Below are 27,609 nucleotides of genomic sequence, written 5' to 3'. Positions count from 1 at the left end.
TCCTCCTTCTCCTCCGCCTTCTCCTCCGCCTCCTCCGCCCTCCCCCCTGCCCCTCCTCCCGCCGGAGCGAGCGAGCGAGATGGCGGCCGCTGGGGCTCTGGCGAAGCACGAGCAGATCCTGGTGCTCGATCCGCCCACCGACCTCAAATTCAAAGGTGAGGAGGGGGGAACGCGGCGCGGCGGAGGGGAGCGGGGCGGCAGCGGCGGGGTGTCCCGTTCCGCCTGGGCGTCCCGTTCCGCCTGGGCGCCGGGCCGCCTCCGGGCGCCGCGTTCCCCGCTGCCTCCCGCGGGCGGGCCGCGGTGCCGGGCGCTGCCCGCCCGCCGGGGGATGGGGGGCGCCGCCGAGCCGGCGAGCGGGATCGGCCGCCGCCATCTTGGGATCCCGCGGGGATCCGCGGTGCCGGGTGGGATCGGCCGCCCCCTCCCTGCCCCTGCCCCCGCCCGCCCCGCCGAGTCACCGCTGCGCTCCTAGGCCCGGCCCCGCAGCAGCGGCGCCCGGGGACGCGGGCGTCGCTCTCCGGTCGCTGGCGGTGCGGGCTCCCTCTGGCAGCAGCGGGCAGGAGAGGCCCTGGAGCGGGCGGTGGAAGCCTTGCGGGGTTCCAAGCTTCGCGAAGCTGCCCTGACGCCTGGCCTTGCCCCACTTTTCCTCTCAGGCGTGCTGGGGCCCGGTGCCCGCGCGGAGCCGCTGCGGCTCTGCACCAGCAGTGCCCGGCGCCCGCGCCCCGGTGCATCCCAGCCCGGCAAAGGGCTCCCCACCTTTCCCCAGAGCTGTCACGTCTCAGGCAGGCTCTCGGAACGTAAACAGGGAGCTCGCCTCTTTCCTGGGGATGAGGGAGATGGAATGCGTGCCTTTCGGAAGTTTTATGTGTGTTGCGTGCCGACCGCATGGCTGTGACTGCTGACGTGCTGCTGTCAAAATAGGTCCCAGCTAGTGCTGGTATATCGTGTGTGCCTGTGGTTTTCTCTGCTCATGAATTAGATAGTTGTGAAAGGAAAGGCTCTGTCAGAAATGAGTGAGCGTTGAAAGGCAAGGGCATTAAAAAAAAGCGTGTCAGAACATGTAGTTTTTGTGATGCTATACCTGCAAGGGGCATTGAGAACAGTCTCAGAACCTTTCAGATTTGGAATCACCAGTATTAGATTTTTTTTTAAAGAGTAGTTAATATTGTGTGAACTTACATTTTTAAGTGTTGTGACTGGTGTCACCACATGTGCGTGCCTAATCCTGTACATTCTTCTGTTTTCTACTTTTAGTATGCTCATTTTTCATTGTTTTAGAGGACAGAATGGAATTTATGATGTTGTAAAAATCTTCCACGGACAACTAGAGCAAATGAATGTTTGTATTAGAAGAGAACACTGTATTCCCCCAAAATACCTTAGGTCTGGCCTAGCATTAGCAAACTATACTTGTTTTATTGATCTGTCAAATCAGTTAAACCCCAGCATCTGTCTGTCTAATTATGCATATTAATTTCTCGATAGCTTCAATTTTAATTTTTTTAAATTGCACTTTCATACACAGACTCAAAACCGTTGCAGGAACTTGTCATTTTCACTTGGGTTTTGTGTTGTTAAAATGCTGCCGGTCTGGCTGCACTCACATTTCAGTATGCTGTGTTCAGAACAGGTTGGGCAAAAATGCATTATTTTACTTTTTGTTTTTAATTAAAAAAAAATGCTGTCTCTAATTCAAAGCCTGCAAATGTGAGATGTCTTTGAGCTGGAACTAAGCTGTATTGATGTGATATGAAACAGTGTGTTGATAGAATAAATACTAGATTAGAAATTCTGTCTGTGTGAAGCTGTTGTCAGTCAGTGATCCTTATTGTGCTATGTGTCTATGCACTTAGAGCATGAAATGTGGATTCTTTAGGCATAAACTTCTGTTTCAGGCTAATGCATATATTAGGAAAATTCCTGTAGAGCAGACTAAGCAAAAACAAAATATGAAGCATAATGAGACTGCAGCACTCTCTATTACTGTACTATTGCAGTAATATACTATAGAAAGTGCTGTCAATTCAGAGAGCATTGAGTGCACTCTCAAGAAATATTTTCTAACTGCTTATTATTTAGAGGTGTTTAAAAAGGTTTGTGGGCCACAAACTCACCCAGTTCTAAAGTACTGTGTTGAAGAATACAATATTGGCAGTAGTGAATTCTGAGTGTCACCTTTTAAAAAGTAATTGGTTAGTAAGAATGAGAATATATGACTCACAATAAATGTAGCATAGTGTAGGAAGAGCATAACATTTTGTTAAAAGAATAAAACTCTACATTTTTTCAGTGCAATAGATTATTCAATGTTGTTTTATTGGTACAATCATCCATTATTATTATTATTGTTGTTGTTGATGCATATGAACAGAGATCCAGTTTAAGTCTAAACATTTGAATTGAGCAAATAATTTTATTAGTTTTCTTGCCTCAGGAAGTTATAATGGGTTTGCTGACCTTTAGGGTAACAGTGAAATGTGATAGTGTGTCCCTTTACAAACAACTTTTTCAATAAATATATGTAGTACTTAACATAAGGAGTTGTTAACAAGCCTTTAAATTAATCATTGCCTGATGAAACTGCTTTTTTATTAATAAAACCTAATTTACTCTGTCAGCAGAAATAAGGTCTGTAATACATTTATCCTTGAATTTTATTCAGGGGAGCTCTAAGAACGTGTCCTGTGGTAGCTAACACGTTACGTGGTTCCCTTGGTGTCCAAGATTGCAATCCTGTTTTTATAGTCCTTGTAGTTCTAGAAAATTCAGTCACTAATAGTGTTTGGGTCACGATTGATTCCCTCTGACCCTCTTTGGTAGGTGGATTTCTTTGGATTCTGAAACTGTCAGGAATATATTAAGAAAGCCCACAGAACAATTAAGTACTTTTCATAGTGTTGTGCAAATGTGACAAAGGGAAAAATTGTACTTAAAAGTGATGAAACCAAGGGGCAGTTGATAAACTCTGTAATGCCACTGTCAGACACTCAGTATGGAGCACTGAGAATTTGCCTCATAGCAAAATTCTGGTCTTGTACCCAGGCTCTTCAGCCATATTGCTCCTCCTGGCTGGCTTTCTTTTGTATTCTCATGTGTCTTGTTTGTCTTCCCAAATCTAAAGTTGTTGGAGTTTTGTTTAGGACTGGATAGGAAGAATTGAAACACAAGACACCTAAAAGCAGCCCCTTTGGCAGGTGGAACATCTTGCTGGTGTCTTCTTCATGTGACTCTTACATGTAATCATTGTTGGTAGTTCTAGTTCAGTGAAGATTATGGGAATCTGGAATTGGTGCCCTGTGAATAAATATATTTTTAATTTTTTTTTTTGTAAGCAGTCATGTAGTTTAATAGCAACGTTTGAAGTTTTAAGTTCAAAAATTTGTAGTGCTTTTATGGAAACTCCTTCTTTCTTAAGACCAAAGAAGCCACTTTTGCAATTTTAAGTAACGTGGATTTAAGTTGATCCTGGATTATGGTAGTTTAAAAAAAAAAATTAAAAGCCTTCTCCAAATGTTTAAATCAGTCATAAGACATGCTTCTGCAACACCTAATTGAAAATCAACACTAGTTGATTTGATGAGCTTTGGAAGATTAGTAGACAGTGTTCAGAATTTGAATTTCATGTGATTCAGAGGTGTCTGACTAGCAATGCAAGATTCTAAAAATGCCTGAATTTTCTAAATTGATATCCTTTACTGAAGTTCTTGCTTACAAGAGTGTGAAGTCCAGTTATGTTACCTTTGTAAACATCTCAAAAATAATGAGCTACTCTTTTCCTTTAGCAGACTAAAATAAAATTTGGAATGTGTCTGTGTGCAGAAAATTTTCTTTTTGGTGGGCTGAGTTACTAGGAGAGATCAGTGTGACAGAGAATATTTCATTTCTGATTGTTGATCTGCATCATAGCCTGGAATTGTCAGTGTATAAAATCAGCTATCAGCTGGTGTATGTTCAAATGACTTTTCATGGGAGGTAGAGAGCACTTCACTCAAGTATTGCAGCTTATTCTGAAATGCAGATTTCGACAACCTTTTAAATACTACAGAAATATTGCTGTAGGTTATTTTGTAATCATTACACTGCTATTGGTAACACTGAAAGCCACGGGATATGTGTTGCTGCAAATGGAGAAGGTGGAATTTAAAGGCAAAAATAGCTCAACGTTAAATGCATCCCCTGCCCTCAAGGTCTGTTGCCAGAATTGGCCTAGGATGCCTTTTGGTGTAGGCAGAGTTTGAAGTATTCAAATGTGATCTTACTGCCTTACTTGTGTGTATCTTGATTATGTCAAATTATGCCTCTTTTCACTCTCTTCAAGGTACCAGTAAATTTGTGATGTCCCAGTTTTCTAAGATAGGTTAGAAAAAAAAAAGGTGATTGGGATGTCAGTTTTCTGCTGTCTTCATTCAGGAACATTTTTGAAACTAAAAGAGTGGGAGTGTAGAGGGGGGAAAAACTGGTTGTAAGTGATTACTAATATAGTTGTGACTTTCTGATACTTTGAAATGGTTCCATTTAAGTTAATATTTTTACTGGCTGAGAATTGCATAATGGCAATAAAATGACTCAGTATTCAACACATAGTCTGACTTTTTTTTTTCTTTTAAATATAAGAGCGATTCTTGGCATTGTTTGCTCTTCGGGTATGTATACTTCTATCCATTGTTTCATGGCTCAAATGTAGTATTTGTTAGTATTTTAATTTCTTTACATTATATGTATTATTGAAGATCGAAGCACAGGATGATTTGTGGGAATGTGTTGAGGAAGAAAAAGAAGGATAATGTTTTTTTACCAGGTGTTGCTTATTAGGTGGTATTATGTTATACAATCATCTCTACCACTGTGCTAGACTGCATTTAAAACTGCCCTGTAAAAAGGGAATTATATTGATCTGTGAAGTCAGGTGTGTTACAGTGTTAGATTATATTTTGGCAGAACTAGTTTGTCATTTGTTTTAAGATTCAGTAATGAAGTGCTTTCCTGTGGTGGTAGAGGTATACCACAGTGAAAATTTAGAAGTTTAGTCCTTTACCTGAAAATTATAGGGCTCTGTTTTGCTTAATATTGCTGTTGCTTCACTGAACAGTGAAACACTGTCCAAACGTCAGATCTTGTCCTTCCAGTGTGTACCAATGATTGGTATAAAAGCTTCACCTTTGCATTGTAATTAATATAAAGTGCTTATTCATGCAGCTTGTTGATAGCATAAGCAGGTGTTCTAGATCACCACAAGACATTTTTATTAATATTATAAAGACATTCTGTATTATGCATGAACAGTGTACTGTTGTTCAAGGCCAGGTTGAAAAGTAGAAAGTTTGAGAGGATTGAGAGGAGCTGTTTTATTGCATCAGGAAATAAATCAGAGTATTTAGTGCACCGACTGTCCCTTGTGGAAATATAAATTGTTCCTGTTTTGGCCTGACCATGGTTTGTGAACGTTTTACTTTCTTTGTCTTTGGGAGGTGTTTGTTAACCAGATCTTTGTGACTATCAGTCACTAAGGGTTTTACATGCTTCCCTTATAAACCATGAATTCAAATAGAAAAGGTTTCTGAAGAGAACTTACTGTATTAAAAGTGGAAAAACCAACCCTGACTAACTAGATAAGTATTACACTTTCCAGCTTGGAAGTTGTCAGTTTACAAGGCTTGAGGTGTCAGATGAACCTGATAAGTGAGTGTAAGTTAATTTCTTTAAAAAGAAAAAAATCAGCAAAATGACTCTACTAAGATAATTTCTGATGTGGTATTTTTGAAAATAAAAATGCATAAACACAAGTTAGAATTTTACTAACTTTGTTTTTCCTAAGGTGGTAAGGCTTTACTTGAGGTGTGGTTATCTTGGCTTCTTGCTTCTCTTGCCTTTTAGTGTTGTTTTGGATTGTATAAAGGTATTTCCTGGTATTTAAAATTATTTAGCAATGTAGATGTCATATTTCATTTTAATATTTGAATGTATTTAGAAATAGATGGTTATGTAGAGGAAAACAGATATTTTCTGCTCATTCCTATATGAGCAAAGTCTTGTGAATTAAGATAGTTTCCTGAGTATTATCCTGCTGTAGGACTTCATGTGTTTAATTAAACATGGAAGAGGAAGAAAATAAAGTGCTTGCATGAAATTTATAAGGATGGTCAAATTAGAACTTTTCTGCCTTTTGTTTCTCAAAATGTGGTCTAACTTGGATTAAAATAATCTTCTGACACTTCAGTGCTTGAATTGGTCTGGCCTCAATAGTAAGCAAAGCCGTAGAGGAAAGAAAGAAGTTGTTGAGGTAGACGGAACATGGAATACCATGCAGTGTCCCAGGTGGAATGTGGCAGTCTGACCTGAGACCTTCTCTGTCTCTGATACTGGGGGTTGCCCTGACCCCTTTGCAGGACTTTGCACTTGAGATTACCATTCATCAGCTTTCCCTCCTGTCAGGTCCCCTGGATGGCTTCCCTTCCCTCCAGTGAATCCACTGTATCGCTCCCTTGGCGTCACTTGGTGCAGACTTGCCAAGGGTGATGTCACTTCCATGTCAGTGTCATCCATGGGGACAGTGAGTGATACTGGTCCCAGTGTGCATCGCTGGGGGATACGGGTACCACTTGTTGCTGGTTTTCACTGGAGCATTCTGGTATTGACTCTTTAGAACTCTTTGGCAAACCACCCAGACAATTCCTTGTGAATCTAACAGCCCATGCACCAAACCCCTGTCTCTCTAATTTAGGGGTAAGAATGTTGGGGGGACCACATTAAAGGCTGTACAGATGTCCAGGTAGGTGACACGTGTAGCTCTTCCCTTGTCCCTTGATGCCCACCATAGAAGGCCACAAGATTAGTCAGGCCTGATTTGACCATAGTAAAGCCATGTTGGCTGTCACTAACTCCTTGCCTTCAATACATTTTGATATATTTTTGAGGAAAATCTGTTCCATTTTTCATTGATGACTTTGATATGGGTGGGAGTATGCTGGTACAGCTCACTGGTAATGCAAGGTTAGGAGATGTGATGAATGCAAAAAAATATAAAATTGGATGTGTGCTAATAATAAACCATTTTCTTAGAAGTGATGAAAAAGAAGTAAAACTAGCGACTAGTACTTAATTATGGGTTTATTGTGAACGTGACAAGTCATGAAATGGGGCAAATACAGGACTGTAATTTTGTAGTGAGGAAAGTATTAATGTCAAGATTTTTGGCTTTGATGAAGCTTCATCTGAATGCATCCCTGGCAACATCTAGTCAGATAAAATGAACCCAAATGGGAATGATGCAAAGACAACTTTATTAACACAAGTGAAGTAGAAGTAGAATAGCTTTAGCTTGTTAATCTTAGCAAAATGAAGACTGAAAGGGGATCTGATTGCTATCTATAAATACATCAGCAAGGTAAGCACTGGGGAAAAGAAAATCTATCTAGACTAAAGGATAGACTTGGTGGAAAAATGAATTTGCTTCAAGTGGCTGTGAATGTATTTAGATCATTAGAAACATAGCTGAATGTGAATCATGTCAGTCTGCGGCAACCTTCTAAAAACTACGTGGACAAAAATAATTTTAAATTCATCAGATACCATCTTACAAAATTATAAGTTTCATGTGGACTTCAGAAAGCTTCTCCTAGGTCATGAGTTTGCAATGTTCTTGATAGTTTAGTAGGGCATTAATGGTACACAATTATTTACTTAAGCTAGAGCAGGTATGTTGTGTTACATTCCAAGACATTGGAATAGCTTGATTGAGATATGTTTAATTTTTTTCCTTTGTCAAAAGAGATCTCCATGAATTTAAAAATTATATATGTGGGACTAACTGCTCCATATGTGAAATAAACCTAGTATTTCTAGTCCATAGGGATATGATGTTAATTTAACATGTTACCATGTTTAACACTATGGTGCTAATAAGGCCAGTAATGGTGCTAATAAGGCCATAGTAGACCCACTGAAAGTAAAAACTGTTTGGTTTTTTAATTTAATTCTGTAGCAGTGACCTGGCTGGTCCGGAGAAGTGTGGCTGCATTAGCTCAGCTCAGTGCTGGGATGTGAAGTTGATGAGGAAGTGGAGTTTGTGGTCCTGCCTGATGGACAAGACCAACTAAATGCAACTTTTGTTAGAAGCAGATGTTTGTTTGCCTGAGTGACTGGAGGAAGTGGTTGTGCTTGGCTTTCAGTGGCTTGGGAAATGGAGACCTGTGGCCTGTGCTTCCAGAGATTGAAAAGTCACCCTGAAGCTGCAGTGATCTGTTGGTGTGTTTGGGAGGCAGGCCAGTGTGAGCTAGCCCTGTCTGTAGGAGATTTTAATGGCTGATACACAAGTCTGGTTTGGCCAGGCTCTCTGTTATGAGCTGAGGTTGGATACCATGTACAGGTCCAACAGCTAAAACTGTTTGTTTGTTTGTTTGTTTGTTTGTTTTTAAGGATTTTCTGGGCTATTGTCCATAGCCGGAGACTTGTGAATTTGATTGATTTTTAAAGTTACTTTGTTACACTGTTGGGGTATTGCTTGCAAGGAAACCAGTGACAACCACAAGAGCTTTGGTGGTCTGTTCAAGGTTTGTGTCTGGCCTCTGATAGCCAGTTTTATTGGAGCACATTGGGAAAAGTGCAAGGCAAGAGCTTTTGATCAGGTCTTCTGTGGGAAGACTGATTTTCTATGTGCCACTACAGCTGTCGTCTGAGATGATTACAAGTGTTCTGATTGCTGCTATAGAGTTTGAAGAGTATCTTGTATGTTGCAATGCAGATCAGTTAGGTGTATCCAATGGGAGATTTCTTACATGACGATGCATACGGATTTTAAGTTGCTGGATATTTGAATTTTATAAGAAGCACATCTGGGTTTTTCAGCATCACTGAAACCACTGGTAAGCAATAGCAGGTTAAATACGAAGCAAGTTTAAAAGGAAAAAAGAAAGGGAAAATTTACTTGTATGTTTAGTTCTGTTGATCAAATATGCTAGTATTCTGGAAATCTAAGAAACCCTGTAAATATCACACTCATTAGATATCCTACTTTATGCAAGCAAAGAGAATAATTGCTCCAGTAGGAAAGGTTTGTAGCATAGCCCTTACTGAACTAAATCTATACTGAAAGATTGCATGTATATATTAGTTGCTTCAGGACTTTTGGGGGGATAATTTGATGGTTTAAATGTTCAAGTTAAGCACCATTGAAATATTTCTACTGTTTTATTATTTCAGCAGTGCTTTGGTATGAATAATACTTTATGATCAGATCCTGAAGACTTTATCCTAGTAGAATTAAGAGCTACCAATTTTAGTATGCTCTTAATAAGTCTCTGACAAGAATAACAATATAATCGAGTACAACTAAATTGTGAGTAAGAATTTCATGCTATTATGGAGGTTAAGTTTAATGTACAAGCATCCCTTTGATGTTAGTAACCAGATCATCCTTTAGTAATGGCACTCTTTCAATAGGAAAAATGTCAGGAATAGATGTTTATGATTGACTTGGGCCTAGGCTGCTAGATTTTAAAGCTTAAGCTAAATACCAGCAATAATATCTTTGGATGAAGTTATTCTGTGTTATACTATCTTACAGCTAGTGGTATTTTGTTGTTGTTAGGGCTAAAGAAACTATTGCCTATATTTAACATTAAATACAGGACTGTCTACATTTAGTCTGTATTTTATCTAATATATAAAGAAAACAATGCTCTCTTGATCAGAATTCCTGGTAATGATCTGTGGTTGTACTTTACCCCTGAGATAGATGCTTACTGTATTTTTACTGTGGTTCCTTGGCTACTAACAACATTTTAGTCACAAGCTGGGGTGAATAAGAAGTTTTGATCCAGAAAAAACATGTAAGGAAATGTTTTGTCTGCTTTGAAATGTCACTGTGTTGTATTTTTGTCTTTTCTCTGTCAGAATGGCAGGCAAAAGGTTTCAGCTCCCATTTCTCTTACAGCAGCCCCCAGTAAGGCGTGTGTGCCAGCATCTGCACAAGCACCTCTAATAAGCTGTGTAGCCATATGCAGGCTCTGCCCCTTTGACAGAGGAAGGTGAGCTATTTTAGGATTAAAAAATGGTCATTGTCTCAGCAATTTTTAGAAAGAAAAATCTATGATAGACACATCAGCAGTATGAATGCTGACAGCATGTCATCGTGGGGAGCTCAGATAAAATCTGATGTTACCCCTTGTAAACAGTGGTAGCCTAGAATCAGCCCTCAGGAATTGTGGACATTGAGGTGTGTCAGCTTTCTTACAAAGCCTGTTTTGCATTCTGTTTTTTACATGCAAGTTGATGATAAAACATAACTGTTTCTCAAGTGCCAGGGTAGAATAAGAAGTGAAAGATTCTGTAGTGCTGCTCTAATATATTAAATCTTTGTGAGAGCCATGATTATTTGTAGGTATAATTAATCTCTTACCTTCATCCACTGATTATTCCTGATCATTCATATTCATGTTTAAGTATTAATCCATGAAACCTAAGTTATTATGCTTCATAGACCATGAATAATTTTAATGTAGGTGATTTGTTAGAGCTGGGATTTTTCTTCAAGTTTGAATGCTCATGGCTCTGGTATTTCAAGAGGAAGGAGCTATTTATGTTTGATGGCAATGTATGTTATATATTCTCTTCAGATTTTTTTCATAGCGGTCTGAATATTAATTTCTTAAAACAAATGTATGGAAATAAACAAATTCCACTCACTTTCTTTTGTGTCAGCTATGTCACCTATGCTTTTTTCAGAAAGGACTATAAAATTCAGTTTTGAGCAATAAAGTGCTTTGGATATATTTTAAGATTGGTTTTCTTATCTGATAGTCAAGGTAGTTTTGACTTGCTACAGAACACAAGTATTTCTCATTTTTAGACATCTTTCCTTCAGTATCTCTGGTGGAAGGTGATCTGGTCAAGGAATATTTAAGTAAGCTAGATAGAGTATGTGCAAGGATTCTGGTGCAATGCACACGTGAGTGCTGAGGGAGCTGGCAGGTGGACAGACAAGCTGACAGGAGCCTTGTGAAGTTCAACAAAAAGTGCAGAGTCCTGCAGCTGGGGAGGAACAGCCATCCAAGCAGCAGTGCAGGTTGGGATCTGACCAGCTGGAAAAGCAGCTTTGCTGAAATGGCCCTGGGTGTCCTAGTGGCCACCAAGTTGATCATGAGCCAGCAATGTGCCCTTGCTACAAAGGCCAGTGGTGTCCCAGGCTGCAGCAGGAGGAATGTTGTTAGGGGTGATCCTCCCCCTCTGCTCAGCATTGGTGAGGCCACAGCTGCAGTGCTGGGTCCAGTTCTGGGCTCCCCAGTACAGGAGAGACATTGACACCATGGAGAGAGTCCAGGGAAGGGCCAGGAAGATGATGAAGTGGAGCATCTCTCTTGGAGGAGAGGCTGAGAGAGCTGTGGCTGCTCCAGACTGGAGAACTGAAGGCTTGGGAGAATCTTCCTGATGTATAAAATGCCTGAAGGGAAGGTGCAAAGGTGATGGAGATGGGTGCCCCTGAGCAGACCAGAGGCATTGGGCACACCTTGGAACACAAGAGCTTCCCTCTGAATGTGAGACAACACATTTGTACTCTGAGGGTGACCAAGTAGTGGCACAGGCTGTCCAGGGTGGCTGTGGAGTCTCTATCCTTGCATATATTCATAAGTTTTCTGTCTGTGGTGCTGGGTGGCTGGCTCTTGGTCTTCCTGCTTGAGCAGGGAGTTGGGGCCAGATGGCCTCCGAGGTCCCTTCAGCCACAGCCATTTTGTGATTGCTATGTCAAATGATGGGAAAGAAGAACAATTCTATTTTGGCCTAATTAAAAAATTCCACACAGCATCATACAAATATAGATTACATGGAGCTTTCTTAATTTAACTTACTCTTTCTTTACTCCATTGTTGTTTTTGATTCTGGCAGAAGAAGTTGCTGGCGATCTTACTCTGTTCCTCTCAGGTCTATCTGAAAAGTCAGTTTACTTGGTCTCAAAATCTCTCTTGCTTGGTTTACAATATTGCTGTTAGTTTTTATTCTGCTGACTTGAGCTCATTTCTCATTTAATAGGGCTCAAACTGTCAAATGCAATAAATGAGTTTTCTTTGTCTGTCCGACCTAACTGTATTGTGCACCCAAAGAAAACTACCCTGAGTTTGTTTTAGTTAAGGTGCATTGAAGTGTTCTGTATGTTTCAAGTACTCTTGGAAATTCAAAGGTGATGCAGCAGCTTTTAAAAAACAGCATTCCACTTAAAGAATATAATCCCCATATTTTTGAGGTTAGTACTGTAACACATTTTAAGGATTTTGGATTTCTTTTGCCAGTCTATAAGTTTTTTATGTGTACTTACATTGTTTTTAGATGTGGCTGAATGTATCACTTTGCTGTGTCAATTTACAGCTTAAATAAACTTTAATTCAGTGCATGAACTAAAATGTTTTCTGGCAGAATTTTCTTAGACATTGGCTTTTGCAGCAGCTACAGTTCATTGTCTTAAGTTGAAGCAGGCGATATGCTTAACAGTTAAGCTATTTCATAGAATGCTGTTGATGCTGTTAAATAATACATGCTCATTTTTGTACAACTCTACAAGTGATCTGCCTTCTAATTATCAAAGATTTTATGTAATTTAATACAATTATAATTTATTCTTATCCAATTTTATGTAGAGGTGGTATTTTAAGACAGGCTTTTTCTGTACATTATGGCAGCCTTACTAATTTTGAATGGAGCTTCTTGCTGACCAAACCTGCCCCCTTCTCAGAAGTGCTTTGTTTGCTCTGCACAGACAGAGATTCTGACATGGGTCTCTCACCTTTGCCAGGGGTACCAAACCTGTGGAGATTTATCTAAGCTCTTCCTTCCCACACTAGGGAAGGTGTGTTCACATCATCATTTTTTCCCTGGTGTTTGACTGTCTCAGATGGTAGGAAAATGGCTTTTGAAGCTGGGACAGTGAAGGAGACCTGAATCTGAAATGAAAATGACACCATTGATGAAAAAGATCTCTGTTTGGGTCCTGCCTTTCCAGTAACATGCATGTTTTGGTTTTACTGCATTATAACTGGCAGGCTTGTGGCAAGCTGGGAAACTTGGCACTGTTTCAGCAGTAGAAACTGGCTCTGCAGAATTTGTGGCATTTCTTCCTGCCCACTAGTTGCTGTAGTCCAAGCTGTGTAGTTGCCAGAGGCAACCCCGACATTAATGTTGTGTGATGACTGCACTGCAAGCTAGCTGAAATAGAAACTCGGCACAGGAAGTTTTTGGGTAGGTCTGGTATTTCTGGGTGTGATTAAGCAGGTGTCTGTCCTTCTTTTCTAAGGCCCTCATAAGTCAAAGTGACAGGAAGACTTGTGGCATGAATTGTCACTGCTCCATTCAAAACCAGTTGGGATAAACTGACATTTTCACAACCTTTATTCCAGGAAGATGCTGTAATTGTGTCTTGAATTTACACTACTGAGAGAGTTACTGAACTCACTGTCCCCTTTGAAGTAACTCTTGACTTCCAGAGGTTATTGGATTGAAATTACAGGTTTGTAAAGCAGTGACCTCTTGTCATTAGACATCATGTTACATTGGTATGTAGCCTGAGGATTTCATTAGTTGAATTACCACAGCTTCTATGTGTACAGTTAGACATAAGCCTGTCTGAGATTTAAATAAAAATCTACTTGGACCTGAGTATCCTGCAAGCAGCAGGTGAGATGCTATTTTTGAGATTATAATGCTGCCCTGGTGTAGCTGAATATTTAGTGAGATGAAGTGGGTGTGCATTTGTCCATTTTGATGCATGAGCAGAATGTTTGTATCTGTCTTTGCCAGTTCTTTTCCTTGCTTACTTGCAGTCTGTGTAGTACAATCCAAACATTTCTCCTTCCTGGCTCCTGTGCCTGTGCCCCATACTTTTCCTCAAGAACGTTTGTAGTTCAGGATTTTGCACTTAGGCTGTTACTGCCAGCTTGTGCTTAATTTCCACACTCCTGCAAAGGTAGTGGTGCTTATGTTTGTGTAATAGTGAACTCTGGAATCTTCTTCAGGTGTTGCAGTTTCTTTTTTGAAGGGTATGTCATGCTAACTTAGATCGTGTAGCTCCTCAGAAACGTACTAGATTTTTTTTTTCTGATTTACTATCCTTCTGTCTTGTTCTTGCCTGTCCCTGCTCAGATCCATGCTCTTGGTTTGCCACTAAACTACCAAACACCTGGGTTCTGCAGGAACAGTGAAATTCAGTAATCTCTTCCTTTTGTGCACCAATTTGTTACCACCTATTTATTAAATCTGATGGTTGCAAATCTTCAGAGTCTTTATACAGCTATTTTCTTTAAAGCTTTTAGAAAGCAGGTAAAAGGTAAAGCTGTCATAAGCATTCTCTAGACCTTGAAAAAGATTTCAGTCACCTCTGAAAGAAATGTCTGATTCTAAAAAGTGTCCCCGAGCTAAAAGCTTTTTTTTGGTGAAGTATCCAGGAAATGCAAAGGAGGTCACTGCATTCATGTACCTGGGAAAGAAAAGCAGATTTCTTTTAATTATCTGAGGTGTTGAAACTGACAGTAAATAGCAGAGTAATTTGAAGAATATATTGAATCCTATCTCATTATGGCACACTTTTAAAAGGCAGGCATGAGGAGACCTTTCATATCTCAAAAGAAACAGAACATCTTTTATTTTTGTTTAAGAACCAGTTTATTGTCAGTTTATAAATTCCCTATTTCTTTGTCTTGAAGCAAGCTGGTTTTCAATAGTATAACTCCTTTTCTTGATGACTGTGCTTTTCAAAATGAGCCTCTGAACTGTGTATTTTTTTTCCTTTGTGCAGTGTCCTTAGTAAAAGTAGTTGAGAAGATTGAAAAGCAGACCACCTCACGTTGCCTAGAGTTGCAATTAAAAAAAAAAGTAACCCTCAAGTTTGAAAGTCAGATTCAAAGTGCTCTTTGCCTCTGGGCACTGCAAAAGCAGTGGTTATTAGATGACTAATAGCTTAGGTGGTTGTTAGTAAAACTCCCAGAATAGCTTCCTCAAAAATGTGTGTGTAGCTTGAAAAAAGTACATGTTGGGTGTATCACCAGTCTTAGAATGAGAAGAGTATTCAGCTGCCTGGTTTTAGTTCAGTTTGTGGTATGGGTGATGGGAGGTTTTTTTTGGCTCTCCCTCTATAGGTAAAGACAACTAGATCATGCAAGAACCATCAAAAAGATAAGTGACAGGAAACTTTCAAGTAATTTTGTAAATCTTGGGGGCTGTGTCAGATTTGCCTGGATTGAGAGGATGACTTAATTCATCCACCATGTAAAGTCAGATCAGAAGTGAAGTTTCAGACAAATAATACCAGTTCCTATTTTGTCAGAAGAACCTCAGTGAATGGAAACCTAGCTCGCATGTAACTTCATCTGCATTTCAGTGTTGTGGTTCTCAGGGATTCTCTTTTTAGTCTTTATGTATTTGTATCTTGGTGTTTTGTGTTAGGACTGTTTAACGCTCTCTCAAAATCAAGTACTTGGAATGAGTTCTAGAAATAAAGGCATCAGTCAAATAGTGAGCCCTCTAGTGTAGTAACGTGTTTGCTAGTGGGCAGAGCTTCTTCCCTCAGAGAAGTGCAGACTCCTCTCTGGAATAAGGTGTTCAGACTTCTCTGAATTGACTTCCTATGTCTCATGCAATTAGTGGTTTTCTTGTACTTTACCACTGGTTCGTATCACTTATGTTTTTCATCCAATTTAATCTGACGTTTGCTTTCATTGTAGTTTTTTAATGGAAAAGTTGTTGTTGTGTTTTCAATACTGATAAAAATTATTTTGTAGTTATTTAATTTGTTTAAAGAACTATAAAGAAGGTTCTTAAAAGTTAATGTACACATGGAATATTCTTGAATAAATTTCATGTTCATATGAAACACCATTTTTCTAGAGCCCTTGCAGTCTTGCTTTCAGATGACACAAACATAAGGAAGATTAACACTGCTCAAAATGCTGTGAACCTTATTTTTTGTGCTGTTACTATGTGGCATTACATGACGGTGATCTCTGCTGGAAGATGTGCTTTTGCAGCTCGATATTAGAATTATGCCTCTTGTCCAGTCTTGGAAGGAATTCCTATCCTGAAGGTTTAACATAAATACAGTTTAGAGAGTGCACTGCATTGAAACTTCATTGTAGCAACTTCAACTACAATAGCAACTATTACTTTTCTGTGGATCAGTTAGAGTACATGCATTATTGGAAAAAAAGGCTCCCAATATTACCAGTTAGATTGTGCCTGGGCCAGTCTGACCCTCGCTGCTGGGCCAAAGGCAGCAACTGCGGTGTATCACCCCAGAGACACCTTGGCTTGCTGGTGGTTGCAGCTGGGCACTGAACAAGTCCAGGCTTGTAAGGGACCCCGTTACCTCAGGAGGAATAGCTTCAGGCGATGGTGAAGAGAAAAAGGAGAGGATTCTGTTGGAAGGTTTAATGTCCAGAGGTTTATTCCATGATTACAGAGGTCTGAACGTGAGGAATTGCTCCAACAGAACTCCGAACGCATGGTCTGATGACCTTTTTAAGCTCAGGGACAGGGGGAGGGGAGGTACAGGTGAGCCACCAACCAGGTGAGAGGGGCAGGGTCTCAGGGGAGGATGACACCCAGACAGGCCAATGACCTCTGGGCATAGGGGCATCCTTTGATCTTGACCAACCACACCACGCCTTGCTGGAATGTTAAGCCTGATTGACAGGACTCACTCAGCATGGGGGTAAGGGGGAAGGGAGAGAGTATAGGCACACCTGGGAAAGGGACCTGGAAGGCCAAAATGGGACAATACAGCACACCACAACAATGCATAAACAGAGTATAATCTCTCTTGCTTATTTTGAGTTTAAAAGAGGAGATTGATGCCTTGTTCTTTTAACTCTATAGGAGGTAAGAAGCCAACAGAAGTTGAAATCTCAAGAGCAGTGACTATGTTTTAGTCTCAGTGTTTTCTTTCTTTAAACAATTGAAAGAGTTCCAAAGAATATGTGACTTCTACTCCTGAAGAAAAATTCAGGGAAATTTACTTTTGCATATGACCAGTACCTTCTAGGTATTTCAAATATTAAAAATGATTTGGTAGGAATAGCATATACATACATGAACCACTTGTGCCAGCAGCTCGAGTCTGTTGTAATATTTAAGAGTTCTTGATTGGTGTAATGTATGTTGTTATAACTAAGGTGATGGAGCACTCTTTGCACTCTTTGCATGTAACACAGTGTGTGCCCAACAGGTGTATGATTTAACCTGCTTTTGCCAGTTTGTTGGCAACAAGATGTATTTTAAGAGTTGTACTGTATAAACAGATTTCTTCTCCAGTGATGCCATTTTAAAAAGACCAACCTTTTTTTTTAGGTCCCTTTACAGATGTAGTAACTACAAATCTTAAACTACGAAATCCATCAGATAGAAAAGTATGCTTCAAAGTGAAGACCACAGCACCTCGTCGATACTGCGTGAGGCCAAACAGTGGAATTATTGACCCAGGATCATCTGTAATTGTTTCAGGTAAAAATAAATATGTGCAGTTGTAGGTCAGGTGTCCTTAAGGCCTCTGATGCAGTTCCCTAATGCTTGATCCTAAAGACTGTTTGAAGTATGTCAGCTTTTTAAAACCTTTTTATTTTTCAATAGAAAGGATTCCCCTCATTAGTGTGACAGCAACTTGATTTAGACCTGCAATGATACATGAAAAAATCCTCCATGTAGAAATACTTGCCTTTGTCACATTTATTTGTGGCTCTCAAAAGGAGGAAAAGCAAGTTGAAAATGGGTAGTGACATTAACAGAACCTTTGCCTCAGACTACTATATTCGTGTTTGTATCCTGAAGTAGAACATTTCTTGGCTGCTCTGATGTGCTTAAAGTGTAACATTTCATAGTTCATAGCATTTAAGAAAAAAATAGTTTACAATTGTATCTAGTAGTTTTTTCCAAGAAAATGGGAAGACTAGATAATAGTCTGCAGATTTGGTAAATGATTTTTGTAGGGCGTTCTCCTGACCGTTTTGTGGTAGAATCTCTAGAATAAGGGATATTCATTCAGGTTATAGGTATCACAGGCAATACAGATGTGAACTCCTAGATCTTCCAGGTCTAGAAAACTGATTATTTTAGAACCCTTGGAGACCTCTGTATCAAAGCAAAAGGGAAATGAGGGAGCAATCCTCAGAGCTTTTCAGGTCTACATTCTTACAGCCTTTGGGAAGTTTAAAAGAAGCTGGAGAGCTATCTTCAGGTGAAATGTTCAAATGATGGAAAGAAGGCAAGACAAGTTTATGATTGATTAAAACCTTAGAGTAACTTTCCTTGTAGGAGTTTTCTAGTTGAATATGATCTGTAGAATGGAGCCTTTTAAAACTTCATTATTGCTTCCCATGGGCAGTCCAGCATCTGGACTCATGGTATTTATTCACTGGCTTGGGGATGAAAGATTTAGGAATTGATTTAAGGTTCAAGTAGTCAAAAACTTCTTTATTTCTGTCTTCAGCTACAACTTAGAGCCATTTTACCTTAGCTGTGTGTTTGACCTGGTGTCTGGGATTTTTCCACTGGGTAGTTCAATATCACAATCAAGATCTTGCTGGCATTTCTCTTCAGGGAATTGAATAGATGGAGGGATTACATTCTGTGTGTTTTCATAGCTATAAATTATCTTTTTAAAGCTTTAAATATTTTGGTTTTTTAAATGAGTCAGTACTGGAGCTGTAAGCAATACTGTGGCTTCAGGATCTCCAGTAAAGGGAAACATGTCACGCTGCTTGAGTCTTCAGCTGGCATGGCAGGAAGTCTTTGATGTGCCTATTTCTGTATTGCTGGATTCTCATGCAGTTATTCAGCTACAGTGACCTCAAGATGTTTTCAAGTGCTGTTGTTTAGTTACAGTGATTCCACAGTGCTTTTCAAAACTAAGTTCTCTTCCCCACAGTGTCAGCTTCGTATTGTTTTTTTGAGACATATAATTTCTTTTGGGTCATTTGCTAAGATAAGTGCACAGATTATTTTTCTAGTGACCCACTTTATCTCATCAGTCTCTCAGCTGAATGTTTTCAGTGCTGAGTCATCTTTCATATAATTAAAAATAGATTTCTCTTATATTGTTGTGCAGAGAGAAATAACTATAGGATACTGTGGGCTGAAGCTCTTACGTTCAAAACTGAATGTTGTGGTAGTGTTAGCTGTCTTCAGCCTGTTTAATGCATTGTGCTGATTCACAGTTTTTAAATTCATTATTGGAAATGTGATTTGACAATCATTTTAAAGAAGTCCACTGACATTTTTTAATCATTTACTTTTCAACTGTGAATCTCTAAGTAACCTTCTTCCGCCATGTTTTTTTATTTTTTTCCCAGAAATACAAATTGCATAAGTGCTGTTTTTCTTTGTATTGATACTCTAAATTTACTGTTTATTATCCTGTCATGTATTGTTTGCTGTTAACTTGTTAACAGCAATTACTTGTTGTTGAGTTTTTTTCATAATATGCCTTTACTCTTGTTCCTTCACAGCTTGTTACTGTTACTTGTTAATGTTTTCCCCTCTGCTTTTGCATTTTTCTAGCTCTATCAGTATCTCTGCCGTAGCTTTCTCATTGCTATAAAATAGGTACATATATAGGTAACTGTTATAGGACTCCATGTATTTTTTCTTATATTTTTCTGAAACTGCCTCTGCTTCTCTTAATTTTGTATAAAGATATACTGAACTGAAATTCCCATTCTGTGGAAGACAGGTGTATGTACACTAAGAAATAATTTATCTCTCCAGTTCATTGAGTCCTCATCCTCTGGTAGATCAAGTTGCAAGTCTGCTCCCACATACACATATTTAGATGTAATTTTTTTCGGTCTCTTTTACAGGATGTTTGTTCGTATTTGTATATAAAATGTCTTTTCCTATAGTAATTACAGAAATAATAATGTCAGCCACACCAGACTCTGACCTCTCAGTCCCTTTTTCTACAGTGTATGCACTGCCTTTGCATTTTAACCTTCAGTGTCTGTTCATTGAGTACTAAATCTGAAGTGGTTGCTGTATGTGCATGCTTGCTGTAGTGATTAGCTGAAGAATCACAGTTTTATTTTTTTCCTTTGAAACAGTAATGCTGCAGCCTTTTGACTATGACCCAAATGAGAAGAGTAAACACAAGTTTATGGTACAAACAACCTATGCACCACCAAATATTACAGATATGGAGGCAGTGGTAAGTAAAATTGGAGTAAAATGGCTGATGTATTTTTTTTCCTTAAAAATTTTGGCTTAACTAGAAATGATTCCTTTTTGAAGAACTGAGTTTTCTCTGAACAAGGTCACCTCTTAGAACTTGCTTGTAGTGATTAATATAGAGGTTACTGAATGGAAATGGGAGTGAGTCTAAGGTAAGGTCAGTTCAGTGTTAAAATATGGGCATATTATACCTTTATATGCAGCTAATTTAAAAGAGATAAACAGATTTAATTTAAATGAATCAAGAGTTTATTCAAACAACAGGCCTGAAGCTGTATGTAAATGGGTTCATTTGGTACAAAAAGTGTTTAAGTGAAATGTTGAATGGGATTATAACGAATTAAAACATTTTCAAGACTAAGATGTGTCTCCCTACAAGATACCAAGTGCTGGCTAAACACAGCACAAATGATGGATTTATTTTCTGTTTTAATAGAACATGTTGTAACTTTAGTTCTTAGGCTGGGTTGGTCTGATGCAAGATCCAGAAAGAAGGTATGTAGGTTTGTGCTCGTTAGTTCAGAAGTGAGGTGCCTATTTCTGATTTTACTGGCTGGCACCAATGGGAATGAAGCCCTCAGTTGTCAGAACATGCCTTTTAGGGTCTATGTGTAAGTATGTCCTAAGGTGGAGGTCAACGTTGCACATGCTTCTAACTCTGCAAACTATTTAAAGTAATGCTTGGGTTGGCTCAGGTACATTTGATGTTCACTCTAGGCGGGGAAGGAGAGGGGAAAAAAAGGATAAAGATGAGATTTTATAAATTGGTGAATTCCAAGAGACCTTTTGGGCTCTGTCCCCTTATATGAGGGCAAAGACTACTGTGACATCAGTCTTCACTGGAAGCAGTGGAAAACCTTCTAGATTTTGTGAAGCTTTGGGGACATGAATGTTAACATCTGTCTGCCTTTTTGAACTGGTTTGTTTTTCTTCATTTGCTCTAGTAGCTCTTGGTTATGTTTGGTAAATGAAGCCTCCCTGTTTGGTAAGGCTATAAAAACCAACTTCAGAAATACCTTTCAAATAACTGCTTTCTTAGTGAGTTCAGGTATACAGTACTGAGAAACAGATCTTGCAGAAAATTACTAGTTGTAGTTAAAAGTTACTGTATAATTAATATTGCTGGAAAAAAATTTTGAAGCATGTTACGAAAAACCTGAAAATTTCAATCTGTAACATCTGTAAGGTAACAGGAGGGCCTATTAGAAAAATTGGTGCAGACTTCAGACCTGTCTCTAAGCCTTAGAATTTAAGGCAACTACATGAAGTGTATGCTCTGAAAGTTAATTGTCAGATGAGTAGAGAGATTCCAGCATAGTTTAGTTATTTAATACTGAGAACCATTAAAATTTAATGTTTTTTATAAACAGCTTTGAAAAATTCTCTAGGCCCAAATTGTCACATGATATGCAGTAAAAGGAGAAAGTGAGTAGAAGTCTAAAATTTGAAGACTAAAGAAATTTATTCTAGAACACATGTAGAGTCACTAAAAGGTGTCTTTCAATCTTTTATTTAAAATCAGTCCTTTCAAGATGGGATACACGTAGTGCATTTACTGAGGCATAATAGGGCTAGAACTTTCTTTTCAAACTGACTCAGATGCTACTTGTTTCTTGTTGTGTGTTAAGAAACCATTGTATTGTCCCCTCCCTGTGTCTTACAAATCTCTGATGGATCCATCCTTGCATTCAGTTTACTCTTTTTCACTTGAATAACCATCTCTAGCTTTTGTTACTTCACAGCAGTGAGTGTGAACAAAAAGCATTGTTCATAAGCAAGTCTGAAAATTGCAGGGAGGGTAAGCATGCTATTCAGCTGTATGGGAGGTCAGTGCTAAGAGCAAGCTCGTGAGCTGTTGAGATGTTTGCATGAGTCCAGCATGTTAAATAACTCTATTAATTGTTTTCTTAGTGGAAAGAAGCGAAACCTGATGAGTTGATGGACTCCAAATTGAGATGTGTGTTTGAAATGCCCAACGAAAATGATAAACTGGTAAGTAAGGAATAAGAAACTGTCATACACTGACTGGTAGGATCTCACAGAAATTTCAGGGATTTTTTTAAACTTATTTGATTTAATGATTAAATGAATTGATGGAATTTGCACTAAATTAGACAGAGTATTCAGTATATAACGTTTTAAGGATTCACAGAATCCTGGAATATCCCAGGTTTAAAGGGACCTTGAAATACCATCTCGTCCAAGATCTTGTCCCAGAGGGAGTACTTTGTCCAAACACATCTTTAAAAACTCCAGCAATTGAGAGCAGTTGCAAAAAACTATATTTTTGTTATTTTTATACTTTATAGTTTTCAGATGCAATCTCAGTTTAATCTTGAGGGGAAGGGGGTGTAGCGATTGCTTTGTAGTTGGGGATTTTGGGGTTGGTTTATTGGTTTTTCTTTCTTTTTTGGAAAGGATAATTTATGAGATGAAGGTGTAAACTTCCTAAATGTGTGTTAAACAGTAAAAATGTAAAGGTTGAGCATTTATTATCAAGGCACTTAGTTGTCTACTTTCTGGCTTTAATTTTATAAAGTGTGTAATGTAGTGAGAGAAATGTAATGGGCTATACAAAACTACCTCCTTTTGTACTTCCTCATAAGAAACTGTCCCTAGGGACAGAGGAGCTTACTTTTTAATTAAAGAGTCATCTCTTTACACTCTTAAGGGGCTTTAGGCCCTTTTAGGGCCAACTCTTTAAGGCCATTTTCCTTAGAGTGCAAGAGCTCTCCATCCTCATGTGTAAGAAATCAAGGAAGGCAGGCCAGAAAACGGCATGGCTGAGCAAGAATCTGCTCCTTGCATTGCAGAAGAAGGTAATGCACAGCCAGTGGAAGCTGGGACATGTGACTTGGGAAGTACAGGGGTATGGTTTGAGGGTGTGTAGGGGTGGGATCAGGAAAACTGAGTTACAGATGGAAAGGGATGTGAAGAGTAACAAGAAAGGACTCTGTAAGTGTGAGGTATGTTAGAAAAGAAAGGACAGGGAGAGTGAACCCTGCTGATAAACAAGAAAGGGGAACTGGTGACAACAAATATGGAGAAGGCTGAGGTACTCACTCACTTCTTTGCCTCAACCTTCACTGGCAGTCAGGCTTGCCAGGTCTTGGAGGTTCTCATGGTTGAAAAGCTGGACATGAATCTACAGTGTGTGCTCACAGCCCAGAAAACCAATTGCATCTGGGACTGCACCACAAGAAATGTGGCCAGCAGGTCAAGGGAAGAGATTCTCCCTCCTTATACTCTGCCCTTGTGAGACCCCATCTGAAGTCCTGAGTCTAGCTGCTCTGGGTTCCCCAACATAAGAAGCATGTGGACCTGCTGGAGCAAGTCCAGAGGAGGGCCATGAGGATCCTCAAAGGGCTGGAGCACCTCTCCTATGAAGACAGGCAGAGGGAACTGGGGTTGTTCAGCCTGGAGAAGGCTCCATGGACACCTCATTGCAGCAGCTTTTAACACAGACAGATACTGATAGCACAGGGGGGAATAATTTTCAACTAAAAGAGAAAAGATTTGGATTAGATCTTTGGAGGAAATTCTTTGCTCAGGAGGTAGTAACGAACAGGTTACCCAGAGAAATTGTGGATGTCCCATCCCTGAAGGTGTTCATGGCTATGTTGAATCAGGCTTTGAGCATCTGATCTGGTGAAAATTGTCCCTGCCTGTATTGGTTGGGGGGGAAGGGACTGGAACTAGATCTTTTTTGAGGTTCCTTCCCACCCAAACTATTCTATGATTGTGTGATTTTTAGCAGAGCTGTGGAAATTAGATTGTTATTTTTAATATTGTTCTTTTCACAGCTTTTTGTGACTCTTCAAAGTTAGTAATGTGTATTTCAGATGCTGTCAGACTTAATTTTCATGTTTGTGCAGCACTTTCTTTTCCTTCACTAAAAGGTATTGCAAGCTCAAAACATTTGTGTCACACATACTTCATAGGAGTTTGTGACATGACCTGTTCTGATTTTACTTTTTGTTTCTTACTATTGCAGGATTACTTTCTTGCTTTTATTTTTCCCCCCCCGATTTTCAAATGCTCTTTGGTGTATTTTATGCCCTCTTTTGGATGCCTCCAGTGTTAAGCAGCTAAAATATTAATTTGTGTCTCAGTAGAGTGTAATACCAGGTAAACAGTGCAATCTTCTCTTGCTTTTTTAATGCTTGAGCTAATCAGAATTGAACTGTCAGTGTGTCTGTTCAGCTTACTGTAAATACAAACCTCATTGAACTACATTAGTAGCTTCATTGTTTCACTTTTAAGCTGTGGATGGTTTTTCTCTAGATAAGTAAATTCTCAAATCATTCTTGATGTTTGTAGAATGATATAGATGCAAGCAAATCCACCCCAGTACTGAACACATCTAAGCAGGATGGACCGATGCCAAAACCACATAGTGTTTCACTTAATGACACTGAAACAAGGAAGCTGGTGGAGGAGTGCAAAAGACTTCAGGCAGAGATTATGAAGCTGACAGATGAAAATCGGCACCTGAGAGTAAGTTCTGCATCCACATTTATACTGAAGTGGCTTCACTCTTCTTGAGTGAAAGGTCTGGGTTCTAATTTGGCCAAAAGATGTACATTCCAGCAAGTAGATAAAGCTGTTAGAGTGTAAAGATCGATTCATAATATGACTTCACTGTCCTGTGTATAGTGTATATTTTGAACTTGTCAGTGATTGAGACTTTGTGGTTGTCATGGAGGAGACAGTGAAGCTGCAGAATTTTCTTCTTAAATGAAGTGGTCCTATTTGAGGTGATCTTAGTTACTTTAAGTCTAAGTTGAAGCTACTGAATTAGTAGCTTTGTAAAAGTGCTTTATTTTTCATTAATAATGAGTGAGATCTAGAGCAGTAACATTTTGTATTACAAACAGCTAGTGAACAAGAGCAAATGTTTGGCCAGAGGAGGTAAGCAAACACTACTTCCTTGTACCTTTATGTAAAGGTGTCATTCCAGTGACTGGTAACTAGTCAATACATGGCTTTGTGTCTTTTCTATGTACTTGCTTTTGGAACAGTTCTGGCAATTTCATTGGCCATGGTAGTCTTTTAAAGAACTATAATATGATACCTCCACACCTGTTATTCTGATGACATTGACACTAAACAAAACAGGTTTATCCCCTTAACAATAAGGAATTACTGCTATTTAATTTTGACACGTATTAAGTAAGAGCAGAATGCTTCATTGGGCTTAGCAAGATTTTTGGTATATTTTTTAAGCAGAGAGACTAGTGAATTATGGTCCTTATTTAAAATATGGTTTTCTATGTTCATGTTTTGGATTTGGATGTGATGCAATGTTGTATCTGTTGAGGGTTTTTTTTTAAACTTCATTTAAATATTCACCAGTAAATATGGCCTTTTGAGTTCAGCTTTTACTATCCTAGTGATGTATTTATGATTTTTTTCCGTCTGTGTTTTTTCTTCCCCTCAGGATGAAGGCTTGAGGCTCAGAAAGGTAGCGCACTCGGATAAATCTGGATCACCTGCAGCTTTGGCCCTCAGAGATAACGGCTCTAATTCTCTTCCTTCACTTCTTGTTGTGATTGCAGCCATTTTCATTGGATTCTTTCTAGGGAAGTTCATCTTGTAGAAAGAATGAGTGAGAGAAGCATGCAAAACTGCAGCTTCCTTTTTTTTTTTTTTTTTTGTTTTTATTTTGTTTTCTCTTGGCCAGAAAAAGGTTTGTTTACCTACCACATCATGGGTAGTATGGCCCGAGCGGCCGTTCTTGTGTACAGCATCATAACAGGCTTTGCCTTTAATGATCTTGCACGGTTAGAAAACACAATCTGAAAAGACAAACTGTTCAGCTGCTGGACAAAATTGTACATTCAGTCATCAATAGCAGGTATCAGTTGCACAGTCAGTCCTTTATGAAAATTCATAAATAAAGAATTGTTCTTTCTTTCTGTGGTTTTAATAAGAATTCAAAAATTGTTCAGAGTCTTGTAAATGTTATTTTAATAATCCTTTAAAATTTTATCTGTTGCTGTTACCTCTTGACAAATGATTTATTAGATTGCTAATCCCACTCATTCAGGAATATGACAAGAGGTATTCTGGGGGAAATGGTGCCTCTTACTGTGTAAATTTTCTCCTTACCTTACTTTGCTAATATCATGGCAGAATTTCTTTCTTATTCCTTGTGAGGCATTGTTGAGAGTTCTTCATCCTTAACAGTCCTGTCCCATAATATTTAACATGACAAAAGAAATAAAATTGTTAACAGATTTTTCTGCTGGGTAGCCTGTTTGTGTGTGTCGTGCTTTTAGAGGGGATTCTTAACAAGTTCATTGTTCATGGTAATTTGCTACTTGTAACAAATGGCTATTTTGAAGTTTATTTGCTTAAGTCTCTGGCTTTGACTGTTGTAATTGAAGCTTGGGAAAGAAAAAAAAAAAGGTTTCCATTCCATTTGTTTAAAAAATGAACTGTTTTCTGGCTGCTTTCAGCTACAAAGAAGATAGTTATCAAACTTGTTTTGTGACAGAATAATTTGGATATCCAGCAGGTGCAAATGCCAGACATGAATGTTTTCAATATATTAACAATTTGCTTGGATTGTGCAGGAGTGTAATAATCAACCTTCTGTTCCATCTTTGGATCTTCTGGGTGTCTTCCAGGAGTCAACATTATTCTTTGATTTCTTAAGGGTACTTAATTCACATATATTAACTTACTCAGTTTATAATTCTGTCTTAGCAGATACTAAAAAATGCAAGATGAACATTCAGACACCCGTAGTGTATTCCATGATGCAGAAGAGTTGATATTTGCTGAGTTGCTCACCTTTGGCTCAGTTGCTCACCTTTGGGAAATAAAAATCATTTTATGCAACTCTTGGCAGATCTACCTGTTTTAACCATGTATAGCTAAGTTTTTAAAAATGCATTTTTGAGGTCTGAAATGCTTCCCTGCACCCAATCTTACGTCTTGCCTCATCTCTGAATATGTCATAAAAACAAACAGTAGTATTGAAGCAAAATATTATCTGTACTTCTGAGTAAGCATAATCCAATACAGGGAATAACTTGTAAACTTGAAAAATTGTGGAAGAGGTATACTCCTGTAAGCAAAATTGTGTATGCTCTTGGACAGCTTGACTTGATGTGGTGCAGCTAAGTGTGTTAGACCTTGGTGTATGCACACCTTACGTAGCTGAGAAAAATGTTCTGGGAAAGATGTACGTTATCTTGGTTGCCTTTGATTTCTACTGCTTTTTTTTTTTAATTACATCATGTTCTGTCATAACTCTCTGTGATAAACTTTTTTTATAAAATCTTGCACATGTACAAGGAAGATGATGGAGAAAATGCAAATACTGCTTATCTTTTCACTTAAGCATGCAAGCACTGATGTTTCCAATTACTTGTTCCAGTGTCTGCATTCAAGTCTCCTTCCATCCCA

At 38.9% G+C, this 27,609-nt stretch overlaps 1 protein-coding gene across 1 annotated transcript; it reads left to right on the top strand.

Moving 5' to 3' along the window:
- Window positions 1–26,433, top strand: VAPA (VAMP associated protein A). The gene is made up of 6 exons (XM_063166099.1): window positions 1–155; window positions 17,323–17,475; window positions 20,067–20,170; window positions 22,105–22,185; window positions 24,514–24,690; window positions 25,634–26,433. The coding sequence occupies exons 1-6, from the start codon at window positions 80–82 to the stop codon at window positions 25,790–25,792; spliced, it is 750 nt and encodes a 249-aa protein (XP_063022169.1). The 5' UTR covers window positions 1–79; the 3' UTR covers window positions 25,793–26,433.
- The last annotated feature ends 1,176 nt before the right edge of the window (window positions 26,434–27,609 follow it).

This window comes from Melospiza melodia, chromosome 1 (assembly GCF_035770615.1).
Source record: "Melospiza melodia melodia isolate bMelMel2 chromosome 1, bMelMel2.pri, whole genome shotgun sequence".
Taxonomy (NCBI): domain Eukaryota; kingdom Metazoa; phylum Chordata; class Aves; order Passeriformes; family Passerellidae; genus Melospiza; species Melospiza melodia.
This window is presented reverse-complemented; position numbering and strand designations above follow the sequence as displayed.